The sequence below is a fragment of the Syngnathus floridae genome, chromosome 14 (genome assembly GCF_059516105.1).
Source record: "Syngnathus floridae isolate MCC-2025c chromosome 14, RoL_Sflo_1.0, whole genome shotgun sequence".
NCBI classification, from domain to species: Eukaryota; Metazoa; Chordata; class Actinopteri; order Syngnathiformes; family Syngnathidae; genus Syngnathus; species Syngnathus floridae.
In genome coordinates, this window is record NC_142426.1 from 13,973,304 (window position 1) to 13,986,120 (window position 12,817).

General features: G+C 43.0%; 1 protein-coding gene across 1 annotated transcript; it reads right to left on the reverse strand.

Moving 5' to 3' along the window:
* Window positions 1-36: 36 nt before the first annotated feature.
* On the reverse strand, window positions 37-9,671 carry tfr1a (transferrin receptor 1a). The gene is made up of 18 exons (XM_088396938.1): window positions 9,510-9,671; window positions 5,784-5,833; window positions 5,318-5,555; window positions 5,016-5,199; window positions 4,709-4,934; window positions 4,467-4,589; window positions 4,302-4,397; window positions 4,075-4,214; window positions 3,693-3,844; window positions 3,482-3,601; window positions 3,306-3,391; window positions 3,164-3,227; window positions 2,981-3,048; window positions 2,834-2,901; window positions 2,640-2,733; window positions 2,315-2,536; window positions 2,039-2,191; window positions 37-1,868 (listed from the first exon to the last, which is right to left on the reverse strand). The coding sequence occupies exons 2-18, from the start codon at window positions 5,814-5,816 to the stop codon at window positions 1,626-1,628; spliced, it is 2,310 nt and encodes a 769-aa protein (XP_088253064.1). The 5' UTR covers window positions 5,817-5,833; window positions 9,510-9,671; the 3' UTR covers window positions 37-1,625.
* Window positions 9,672-12,817: the final 3,146 nt, after the last annotated feature.

A 12,817-nucleotide genomic window follows, 5' to 3' on the forward strand; every position in this document is an offset into this window, starting at 1 on the left:
TTATTGCGGAACAGAAATGGAAAATGAGACGCAAACTGCATGCACATATGGCAAATGTATTTTTAAAACAAATTCTTTTGTTTTACAATTGATCACTTTATCAGTTGAATTGGCGCATTAGCTATCGGTCAACTTATGAGTACTGAACACCGGATCATTTTAAGGTTAGTGAGCTAAAATAATGTAAATTCAACTTTACTTTTCTGTGTATAAATCATTATCATTTCAGTTTTTCTCTTGTGGGACTACTAACAGCATTACCAACTGTAAAATGGCGATGATGTTTTGCATCAATAACTTTTGATTTGAGCAGAGCAGGTCTTTGAATGGGGGTCAAAGACAATCATTAAGATGAACATTCGAGAGCCTTGGAAAACCGAAGCTAAGATGCATTCATGAAACAAAAGGCGCAAGTGACCCACTCCAAAGGAAGACAAACATCTGTGAAACGACAGCAAACAGATGTGTAACATTTGTCTTTCTCAACGGGGGAATCACATCAGTTATGAGAAATCAACATACTACCACTGATTTGAAATGAGAGGAAAAATGCCGCCTAAACGAAACCCAGAGTGAAACTTAGCCATGCAGATCACTCACCTTCATACAAAACAACGAAAAAAAACACAAACATGTTGGCAGGCACATTGGATATGTGAGGAAAGGACAGAGTAGTACGTAGAGAAGATCTTAATTTGAGCAAGATAATGAATTGAGCTGATGACGTCATTGACTTCATATATATATATATACAAAAATTATGGGAAACACTGCCCCCGATAACATAAACATCCACTCCTACAGTGAAATATGGAGGGCACTGCCTCCGATACAGACACACACTGGTAGGCAAAAACTACCTTCTTCATTTCCACATTATGGAAGACGCTGCTTCCGATAATGGCCGCCAGGATGAGAAACGCACACGTCAGCTCGAGTTTTGAGGAGCAGCTTCGATCCGGCACCAAAGGCGAACTCTCAGTGCTGGCTGTTGATGTGTGTACACTTCATTTAGCAGATGCTGCTTTTGTCATTTCGACAGTATAACTGTCATAATTATGAAAGACACTGCTCCCGATAATTATACATTTTCGATTAAAGGCAATTAAAAATATATATATTCATAGTGAACCCTGTCACTGATGATTAAATAAGATCTTTCTGTTTCAGTGCCACCTGGTAATTGCCACCCGCAATGGTGTGAATATGAGGATATTTTTTCACAGTAAACATAGTTACCGATCGATTGGAAGGATGCCGTGATATGCGTTAAAAGAAATGCAAAACACTACGCTATTGATCTCTAGTCTCCATATTTGTTTTGCGAGTCTGAGTCTAGCTACATAGGTGTTGTGCAGTCATACTGGATTTTTGCGCTTCTTGCTAATAGCACCGAGCAGTAATCAAATGTGATCGAGTCAATGCCACATATTTGAAATGTTCTTTCAATGGAGCAACGTTTCAAAGAAAATACTGCAAAAATGTATTGCGTTGACGTGAAGTGTGTGATTTTAAACGAAAGCCTCAAAGAGATGAGGCAGCTCGACCTGGTATAGATTATTCTTATGATGATCATTATTATGATTGCTAATGTTATGAAGGGAATAGCACAGGGTGAAAACAATTCAGATTTCATTGTTAAGTGACCACATGTCCCCTGTTAATGCAGTGGCACAACCCTGAATTGTCCAGGTGGCCAAAGCAAACTGGTTGCGGAACTGGTCGACATCAGCTTCCGGGCTCTGGGTTCTGAGGGCGTCGAGATGGTTGGACAGCCCTTTGAGTGTGTGCGGACCAGAGCCCAGCAGGATGTGACGGAAAGGATTTTCTTTCGCCGAAACATAGGCTGACAAGAAGTTCCTCTCCACCTGTGGATAGCGACGGAATGCAGCATGAGCGACTTTTGTCAACGTGACCATATGTTTTCAAGATTCAAGAGTTTTTTATTCGCCATGTTTGAGCGTGCCAAACAAGGAATTTGACTTTGGTAAATCACAGCCTTTGTTCAACATTTAGGTTTCTTTGTGCATTCACTTACCGACATGATGCGGTCATTGTAGATCCGGCACATCTCAATGTTACTCAAGTCACTGTTTTGGATGTCTTTCATAAGGTTACGAGAGGCTCGACTGTAAGAGCCAGAGGCCGACATCAACCACTGCACTGATGTGGGGACCAGATTAGGCTGCATCTGGACACATGGGATGAATAAGCAAGAATAGTTTGGGTTTGTTTTGCCTATATTTTTCCATTTTTTCTTCCCTCTGAATGCTTGTGAAGACTGTTAGGAGTTTATTAAGAAAAAAACACCTACCCTTCGTACGGTGTTGACTTTCCTGTTAATCTGAGCCACGTGAGTACGAATAATCTTGTCGTACTTTAACAGGTCCATCTGCAGCAGGTGGTCGTGGACCAACCTCAGCACTATGTGACCTGCAAACTTGGTAGCCGCTTCCGCCAGCTGCAGATGCTGGTTGGACGTGACAGCGACCAACCTCTCCTGGGTATCCATCAATGTGCCAAAATACGGATAATCCTAGAGGAGGAGCAGCAGCCCAAACCAAGTCCAGCCAGTCAAATGGCACACATTTGCACAAGAATACCTTAGACTTGAGATATCGCACCAGGAACTGACTTACTAAATTGCCAGAAGTGAATCGAAACGACAGGGATGGAATGCCGGTGAAGGCAATGAAAGGATAAGCGGCGTCATCCAGCTTCAGAGGTTCCAACCTAAATGGACATGAAGATTTCTCAATGTGGAGATCAAGACGGCGAGTTTATACACTGGAAAAGTAGCCCACAGTTGCGGCGTTCATAACAGTGAACATACATGTTAGATTCCCAGTTGCCCTTTCCAAATTGAGAAAAGAGGGACACAGCGTTGTTCTGGAGGCTCACCTGAGGAGGGGACAAAAATGCACAATTCGAATCTCACGCTGGGAACTCCCCCCAAAAAACACTGCGATGAAAAATGTACCTCTTTGAGTGTGCGTTCAATCAAGCTGTGCATCATCGGACTTGCTGATACTTTAAACCCGCTGTGGCCTGGAAAGGGGTTTATTTATTTATTAATCCGGACAAATGTACAAATCTGCACAAGTAGTAAATAGTCTTCAGGTTTGAAATGATAAATAAAAACTACAAAAACAATGGTACATACCGGCAACAATGCCATCAAGGTTGATGTAAGAGAAGGCTTTTGTACTAAGAGAAGAAAGATAGCCCTGCAAACAAGAAACACATCACGGTATTGAAGATCACCCAGTATCATTCCCAAGCAAAATGTTGCATGTAATTCTCACTTCCAGCCACTCGGTGGCGCCAACGCTTCCATATTCTCCAGCACTCCAACTAGCAAAGACGATGCTCCTCCTTGGCTTGAAGCCATCTATTTAAAGCATGGAGGAAAAAAAAAAAAAAACAGGTTCTGCTGAAGTAGACTTCAAACAATAAGCAGTGAAAGTCACAAACACTTTACCCTTCTTGAGCATTTTTGAGATTGAACGAGCCATTTCCAACAGAACACCGGTGCCAACTGTCGATGCGGCAAAACCTGGACCCCAAGCATCCCTCTGGGCACCGATAACCACGTAGCGATCTATCATCAAAACACGGGCAAGTCGTTATTCAATGGGAACATATTAGTTCTACTTAGTATCTCGCTTGGTGAAGAAAGATCCCATAAGCACCTGCATCCACAAAGCCTTCGATGACACCAAAGACATTGTTGATCTTTTTCTCAGTAACAACGTTGTTCACCTCCACAGTAACGACATCGCTCTCGCTTCCAAGTTTGTAGAAAACGGCCCACTCCTCTGGTGCATTCTGACCCTCTAAATGTCTGTGAGAGAAAATGAAATCCATTTGAACGCAGTACATACAATTGCTTGACAGATTAGTTTGGGCCTTTATAAATTCAAGTCAAAGAATTTCAAAGTGGCTGTTACATTTCAATATTTCTGTACAGGAAAAGGTTTGGACTATCGCACAGTAATCATTACCCAAGCGGATTGACTCGACTAATATTTAACTGTTTTCCAAAAAGTTGCATCGAGTTTTTTTAAGCCTTACTCAAGAATGCTGGTGGCTGTGCGCGCTGTGATGGTTTGAGCCAAGATACTCGGCAGACCTGACGACTCGGCGGGTGGAAACTGGGTGTGGTTAAACGAAGGGAAGCCGGGGGTATAGGGATCACCTGAACCCAAATGGACCTTGGAGAAGAAACGAGGTGAGACGGATCAGCAGTGCATTGCACAAACAGGCGCGTGATCATCTCAAGTGTCCAAAGAAAATCTCACATGTCCAAAAAGATGAGTGGTGGCTTCGGAAGGATAATCAGCAGGGTCTCGATAAATCAGTACAGCAGAGGCGTTCATCTTGGCAGCATTGGCTACCTGGAAACACAACACGTTGATTGGCAATTATAAAACTGAATTGAGTTTTGGGAGAGGACACCAACCCACCTTTTCCGCAAAGCTGATCTTCCCAGCTCGGACCAACATAACTCTGCCGCTCATGTTGATGTTTCTGACTCGAAGCAATCTAAAGTCACTTTCCCGTCCATAGTAGGCGTACAGGACAGTTCCCTGGGTGAGACCAAAAAAAAAAGAGAAGATTCTCCTACTATCACATCCAATTGTTGCTTTCCATGACAGACATTATCTTTCAATTAGAAATGATGATAAGAAAAATCCCGAGGAGGTACCTTTACAGTTCCATTAGCGCTATAGGACAGAAAACCTTCAGGGCGCTCTTCTTTGCCATTCTTGAAAATAACTTTGTTGGAGCCAAAACGTGGGCGATCCTGAACTTTAATAAAGTGCTCGTCCGTCCAGGTTTTCATGCCGTACTCTTGAAACTTCTTGATAACCTTGTCAGCCAAAGCTTCATCACCTGAGGAACCAGCCCGATGGTTGTCACTCGACACCTCACTAGGAAAAAGAAAAATGCGCGTGTCGTTCGGATCCGGAATTTTCTTACGATGGAAACGGTCTCATGTGGTTGAAATTCACCTGAAGGCAACCTGGAAGTTGGATGTACTCAATTTCTGGGCAAATGCATTCTTGACATCACCCCAGGCCATGATGGGAGCGGCCCCCGTCTCGTGCACGACGGGCACTTCAGACATTTCTACACGGGCTTGGCAGCTGACGGGCAAATCGTTTTTGCGATGGACCATGTAGCCAATCAAGTACCCTGAAAGTAGCAGTAGTTCATCTCAGCATTTGCAAATAAATATATTCTGTTTTACAAAACATCCCAATTCCGTTGGAATTCACTTTCCATTGGAATCAAGTCACAAATCGCAGCTTACCGATGATAAAGATGAGCAGGATGGTTGCTAGCATGAAGCAAAGGTTCTTAGGAGTGCGTCCAAATTTTGAAGTCATGTAGGACTTGGGATCGGAGTTATGATTGAGGTGGGCCCCCACTCCGTTTTCACCGACTTCTTCATCCATGTCAGATGAAAGCTTCATCTCCACGTGACTGTTGTCACCTTCCATGTTCTGGGTCAAGTTGAAACGTGTATACGAATGCGGTTCTCCATTAAACTACGGTCGAAAGAGAAGAACGTAATTTAGACCGAACATACTCGAAAATAGATATTAAGAGCCCCTCCACCCATTCAACTAAATACGGTATTTGTCTGAAGTGAGCGGTGCGGTGCGGTGCGTCCCTTTTGTTTTAAATAGCACGTTTGAGGCATATTTCATTTGGTCACGGATCAAAGCGCCACATAAACAAGACAAACCTGTAACAATGAATGTAAAAACACTCACAATTTTAGTTATTGTTGACCTTGCCTGGTCCATTGTTGCTTGATGGAACTCTAAAAAGAAAAAAGAAAAAATTAAAAAAAGGAAAACAAACATTTAACGCCCCACTGTAAGCTTGGCTAAGACACCCAAAAAAATAACATATGAAAAATGTTAGTTATTGTTGTATTACACAAAACTAATACCAAAGTGCAAGCTCATATACGTAAGCGTAAGTAAATATGTTTATACTTTTTCATTTCTGGAAAAATTATAATCACGTCCCACTTGCGTCAAACCTCCCCAAACAAATCGTTCCGTTTTCTCTGCAGCTTATGCGAAAGTCGTTCCAGCAGACAAAAGTGGTTTCGAACACTGTTCATTCTCCACAGGCTCCATGGGAACCCAATGCCAGAATGATACAATAACTGGCTTCCCGCTCACTTGAAGCGACACAAAGAAAGGCTCAAATGGAACAAAACAGTGAGACCTGAAATGCTACTCTTCGGTATATTTATGCTCATTCCCCAATTCAAAAGCCAAATAAAATAACATGTGATGCAAGTGATCACCTGAGAGGAGTAGATCCTAGGGTCAAGTGCTTCTCTTGGGGAAAGTCATGTGAAAGCAATGAGGAATTTATACTTAACACCAACCAAGCGAGCAAGCTATTCTAAATCCACTGTCCCCGGCTGCAAAATGTGAACTGTACAAAAATATTCAAAGTCATTTCAAAAATATGCTTGTCATAAAAGTAAAAGTTCAGAATTCTTTGAAAACAAATTTGAATGCTGGTAATATACATTGCAAAGCTGATGGACTGTATCTCAAACAGCTTGATCTTTAACTGTCTCACAAATTTCAAATGAAAATCCCGGATGGACGGTCGAAAAATTCAAACACTATACGTGCAAAACACGTCACCATTACAAGTGGCAAGTACGTAGTAGTACGTATATGGCAGGTAATCAATCAGTCAGTGGCTGGCTGGCTGGCTGGCTGGCTAGCTCGCAAGAAGCTAGTGGGAGAATCTAATATCTATTTAGTGCCGCTTGTTCCAAACAGACGGACGGGCGTCAAGGCCACATTGGATTCACAACAAAGTTCACGGAAAGTTTGTCAACACCAGCTGTGAGTCCTGTACAACATTGAAACAAAATAAGGAAGTAGAAACCAACCACAATAAAAGCAGTAATGGTGTTAAAGGATTGCTTGGAAAATAAAAAGATTAGCAAGGTTAGTATCAAGCCCAGCCATGTGAATAGATTATTGTTTAGCTCCCTCACCGTTTCAAAGCATTTCCAAACAGCTCCTCAATAAAAATGTGCTTCTTTCTCACCTATTTGCTTACCCCAAAGTCAGTGGTTAACTAACCACTAAACTTTGACCTTGACTTAGCGAGCAGCATAGACATTTCAATGAACACCCTGGTCTGACCCTGACGAAAAAAAACTAGTCAGCAGCCTTGGACTTATCGACCCAAGCGGAAGCTTTTCCCCAACGTATCTCAATCGTCATCGTACGTAATGATCGTAGTACGTGACCTTTGAACCAAACAAAGCACTTCAAACAGGTCATTTGTGAATTCAATGTGGCCTCAAGAGGTGTGTGTGTGTGTGTGTGTGTGTGTGTGTGCGTGCGTGTGCGTGTGCGTGTGCGTGTGCGTGTGTGTGTGTGTGTGTGTGTGTGTGTGTGTGTGTGTGTGTGTGTGTGTGTGTGTGTGTGTGTGTGTGTGTGTGTGTGTGTGTGCGCGCGCGCGCGCTCCACAACTAAAATGGCAGACAGACTTAATGACTTCTACGGGCCAATTTATGAGCTCTACTGGAAGCTGGACATTGCGTGAGGAGAGCTTATGTGGGCAAATGCCAAGGGGACCATGAACGACCGTGGAAACTGCTAAGTCTGGCCTCATTTACTTGACCAAAGAACTGTCTTGCCAACGCCAACGCTCATATAACACCAAGTCAAAGGTACACAAAAACAATTTACCTACAGTACTATAATCCTGCAACACAACTGTAGTTCAATTCAGATCATTACATAGCCACCGTAGTAGTCTCTCAAATAGGCCACAGGCAAGTCAACAAATACTCCACTTTCCTATCCAGAGCAATGCTTGGTGTACACAGTGAGATGCTTTAAATGGAAGAAAAATGACCTTCTCTCAAACCAGTTGGTCAGTTAGTTGGGTAGAGAAATGTCTTTCCTCTTACATGCCAAACATACTGCGCTTTAACCAAGCTAATATTTTAATCAGATTAGCTGTTTCAGTTGACAGGCCTGCTGCTGTTGCCAATAAACTTTATAAACAGACAGAAGTTTAATTCATGGTCAGAAACTACTTTCAATACTGTGCTAGAGGATCATCTTTTGCGATGACCAGCGAGCCATAAGGTGACAGTGGAGTGAGGAGGGAGCATGCATGCTCCCTCCGTATCTATGTTTAGTGAATTTTCAACTCACGTGTGTCATTCAGAGATAGTAAGCTATGCAGCGTCACGCCCTTGGTGGGGGCTTGTTCGTTCGTTCGTTCGTTCGTCAGACTAGAAGAAGGCCAGTTCATTCTCTGGTTTCATGGTCAAGTCTCATTTTCTTGGTAACACAACTTAAGGGTCATTTTATTCATTTTGACTGGTTCAAAAGTCTGAAAGCCATTTGTGAACTGCGATTTCAAAGTTGGAAAAAAAAAAAAAGGAGTGACAAAGATGAGAGAAGGGGTGAAAAAGCCCAAGAGCAGAGTGGGAGTGGATGTAGGGGAGCACCACTTATTGTGCAGTGGTAAATCACGTGAGAGTCACATTGGGGCAAAGCATGAGAAAGTAGGGGGGGGGGGGGGGGGGGGGGAACTGTAGGACACAGCAAGACAAGCAGGTCCCATCCTTTGGGAAGTCCAATTTAGTGGACAGCAGACTCGGGCGGTGACCTCAAGGGCCCCTTTTAGGGTGTCAGATAGACACCAGTGACCTTGGAGGAAGGAGCACAGTTGGGACAACACAAAGAATTGCAAATTCTACTGTATTTGTGAGCTGTATTTTGGCCTGCTCTTCATGTAACTAAATCTAGTTACTAGTTTAAGTTTCCACGACAAACATGTCAAGTTCACCTGCTGCTTGTCCAAACAACATGACCTCAGACTAAAGCCCACCTCCTCCAAGTTGAGAAAATCAACACCTGCTCGCTCTACCTTCTTGCTTGTGACCTGGAGATACAAGTGTGCAAGGAGTAATATCTTATCAAACAGCAAGGTCAGGAGACATCCACGAGATTTGTAATGTCTAGTGACACAGTTACCCCGGAGCTGGAAGGTCGACCGACCGACCGACCGACCGACCGACCGACCGCACAGGGGTAGCTAACGGGCACGCACGCACGCACGCACGTTAGCGCCTGTATTTCATTGGGGACATGACAGACAAGCCGGCTTCTCCAAAATGCACCGTTGTTGCTTTGGCAACGCAATGCGTGGATATCGATATTGTTCAAGTTTCTACAACAAAGTTGAAGCGTTCTTCAATCTTTCACATTTGCCAAAGCATGCGCGAAGGAGCGCTTTCGACAGAGGCGCGCTCATGGATAGCTGATCGAAGAAACGAGACATGACTGCGAGATCATTGAATGATATATTGACATATTCAAAACACTATCATGCATCCAGTGCAATACAAAATAAAATGCCCCCTCACTTGGACTCATCGTTGCTTACAGCACAGCAATTTCTGCTTGATATAGTTCATTCGTAAAAAATCCTACCTTCTTGTCTTTGAAACAGATCAAGTCTTCAGTGGTACTTTTGGACACCACGAGGTTTCCCCTTGTCGCTGCTTACTAGCTGCGCTTCTGTTAGCCGTGTGTCCTTCAGCTTGCTGCCCCGTGCTTATATCTGGTTACACTGCGGGTGGCTGGGAGGGAGGGAGGAGGAGAAAGAGACCTTACTTAGACCCAATACGAGACCCTTCTGGCTTCATGCTGGAAAGACACAATGCAATATATTTACATGTGCAATCCGTAATCTGTCCATTTAAAGTGGAAGTCAAGTCAAAAATCTTTTCAATAAAATGTTCCACGTGCACGGTGGGTGGCACGCTTGTTTGAACTCACTCCACAAAAAATAGGGGGGAGAAAACATCTTGTGACATATGACCTCGAAAAAGCACATTCCTATGTATGGGAATTCTGTCGAAGTACAGTACCATGAGTAAAAAGTCTTGTCTATAAATGTTGGCCAAGTATGTACGTCCCAAAGCCTTAAAATGAATGAACTTTTTTCTACCAGTCTGGCATATACTCTGCAAATACTTCATTATGGAATTGGGTGCAATGAAATCATTCAAATGGGTTAAAATGGGCAAAAGACTGTTTCACCTCAAAACTTGAACCAAAATAATACAGGGCAAGCCAGAATCCATGGAATAGTTGAGTTTAGGTGCAGCTGTGAAAATATATTTTCGGAGAAGGAACAAGAGGAAGTATAGATGTGTGGTCTTTGGGTTGCTGACTAAGTCAGAGGTGTAGACTAGGGAGGGTTTTTTTTTTGGTCTGTTTATGTCCTTCTGGGTGTTCGGGGGGGGGGGGGGCATGAGGGCAGACCTCGGGTCCAGGCCTCTCACCCAGCAGGCCTGCAGTTAGGAGTGGGGTTACATTTGCGTCCTTTGTTACAGCCTGTTGTTTGATGCTTTGTTGACTTGTATCTTTTAACCTCCCTTTTATATACACACTCTGGGGTAGGAATAACGCTGGAAAGAGAATTTACCCCTGGGATCAATAAAGTATCTATCTAGCCATCGATCTATCGTAAAATCTTGCTCATCTTTTCAATCAAGGAAAAAATACATGAAGTGTGTTTATCGTGTCACTTTAGAATAAAGTTTGGGACATAAGCACCCTCTGTTCTGGTGACCTAGTAAAATGTTTTGTAGAAAGATTGTGTGGAGAAAAACATCCCAGGCACACTCTCACACACACACGTATGCACACGCACACACACGTATGCACACACACACACACACACACGCACGCACGCACAAACCTGTGCCAGCAGTTAAGAATGGGCCCAATATTGAGTCATGGTTGTGTTACTGCAAACAGGGACAGCAACAGGAATCAGTCACCGCTGATTGGATACGTTTGATGGGGAGTGGCAAAGTCTTTGGCAGACTGGAAATAATGGTAAATTATTAGTTCATCTTTGTTGTAAACACTTCTGTTACATTCTCTCGGTATCTATTTGCCATCACCCATCGGGGTGTTCGATAAGACTTTTTTCAGACTGATACCAGTACGAGTTCTCAATTTGTGAGTAGTCACAGATACCAATCCCACTGGAACTTTAGATACATAAAATGTCAGCCAAAAACAGGTACAGGTGATTTTGATAGACTTATAAAAGTCATTTTCCTTAAAATTGCATTCAACGGTAAAATGGCCAAAAGAGGGTCTCGGTCGCCGTCATGCCTACCGATAGCAAGAAATAACGCTGGTATCAATGCCGATACTTGGTATCGGTACTCGTCCCTCCCTAATCACCACGATTTATTGTTTCACCGCAACTCTTCGTGGAAAAGTAAAGCTTTAGCATCCGTATTCGATCTGACCTGATTCATATACATCGTGGTGGCGCATAAAGGCAAAATCCTCCCATTATTTTTCCAAATATGTTTATGGACGTGTTTAACGTCCAATAACATATGGATCATTTCCCCAACAATAACTAAATAGAGATGTATTTCTGTTCACTTTTTGAAACAGACAGTTTCACCCTCAAGATACTGTCTTAATTTAGGAAGTGGAAAGTTCAGCCGCATTCTTAAATCAAGTGTCGTTATAGTTTCATACCTCAAAGGCCCGGAATGTGAAGCCACCGTAGAGCTGTCAGAGAAGATTTAAATGTCTTGCGTGTAATCTTGACTTAGTACTCACTCAGAGGCTGAGGTCCAGCTTCTACTTTTATTTTCTCTTGTGAAGTTGAATCGTTAACTCGGTGAAATGTTGGAGGCCTTCACGTTCACAAACGTAAAATATACAAAATGCGTCATTTTGCCCCAGTCCAATTATAATGACTTAATTTTGAGCTGCTGATCATCACACACAACTGTCACCCACACCTGCAAAGGAGGAAGTGGATCAGCCACAACAAGATTTCACCCAAAATAAACAGAGGAAAAAGGTTGCTTTTAGCCTTGATGTGTAGGTCGGCACAGATCGATCAACAGAGATGTGTTGCGGTTTAATGCGTGCTGATATCATGTTTGGAAATGTCAGATTGCAAGAAAAAGAAAAGATCGTTTTTGACTCATCTAAATCTCTGTCAGGGAAAACGGCCGAACGGTAGCTTAACTGTCACATTTCTAAAAGGAGCACATACTCTTCAAGCCCGCCTTTTTCATTTGAATGGTATCTTTTTGGGTCCCCTCCCCCAGAAAACATCCTGTTATCAATTCCCCACCCTTGAGGAAGAACAATAAGTACATAAGGTGACAGTTGAGACCAAATCCAAAAAGTAACGGTTTGAAGTTACTCATGGAAAAGTGAAACTCATGACATGAATTCACTTGACACAGGTTGACATGTTTTGACTTATGGTATACGCTTTTGATGATGACAGCTTACAGCTAATGAAACCAGAAATTCACCATCTCAAGAAACTTCAAGTATTTTTAATAATGAAGCTTGGAAATTGACTGTGTTGAGTTGATTTCAAAAAATCCCTCCTATTTTAATGCCCGCTACATACGTCTACATCAAGTGCATGTCTACGAATCGTTGCTGGCGTTTATTTAATGCCTTGCCAACGAGGGGCAAATAAGTTCTAAGACTCATCTGGAGACCTTTTCTCATGTCATGTGTGTATAAGTCAGTGGCTGACGGCATTATCACCTTGGAAGAACTGCAGCGGCTGATGCAACTCTTCCTGGGTGAGGCGGGTTGGGGTCCAGGGGGCTTGGTCGTCTATTTGGGGTGGGCTGAAGGCTAATGATTAGCTATCTGTCGCAAAACAGAGACCAAGCATATAGCTCCAAGATACTTGTGACATCTTTGGTTACGTAATGACTCCCATTGAT

Coding starts and splice junctions, on each gene's coding strand:
- tfr1a (XM_088396938.1), bottom strand. CDS start 5,816: ATGGACCAGGCAAGGTCAACAATAACTAAAATT. Junction 5,556..5,783: donor GGTCAACAATAACTAAAATT/GTGAGTGTTTTT, acceptor TTTCGACCGTAG/TTTAATGGAGAACCGCATTC. Junction 4,935..5,015: donor AACTTCCAGGTTGCCTTCAG/GTGAATTTCAAC, acceptor TCTTTTTCCTAG/TGAGGTGTCGAGTGACAACC.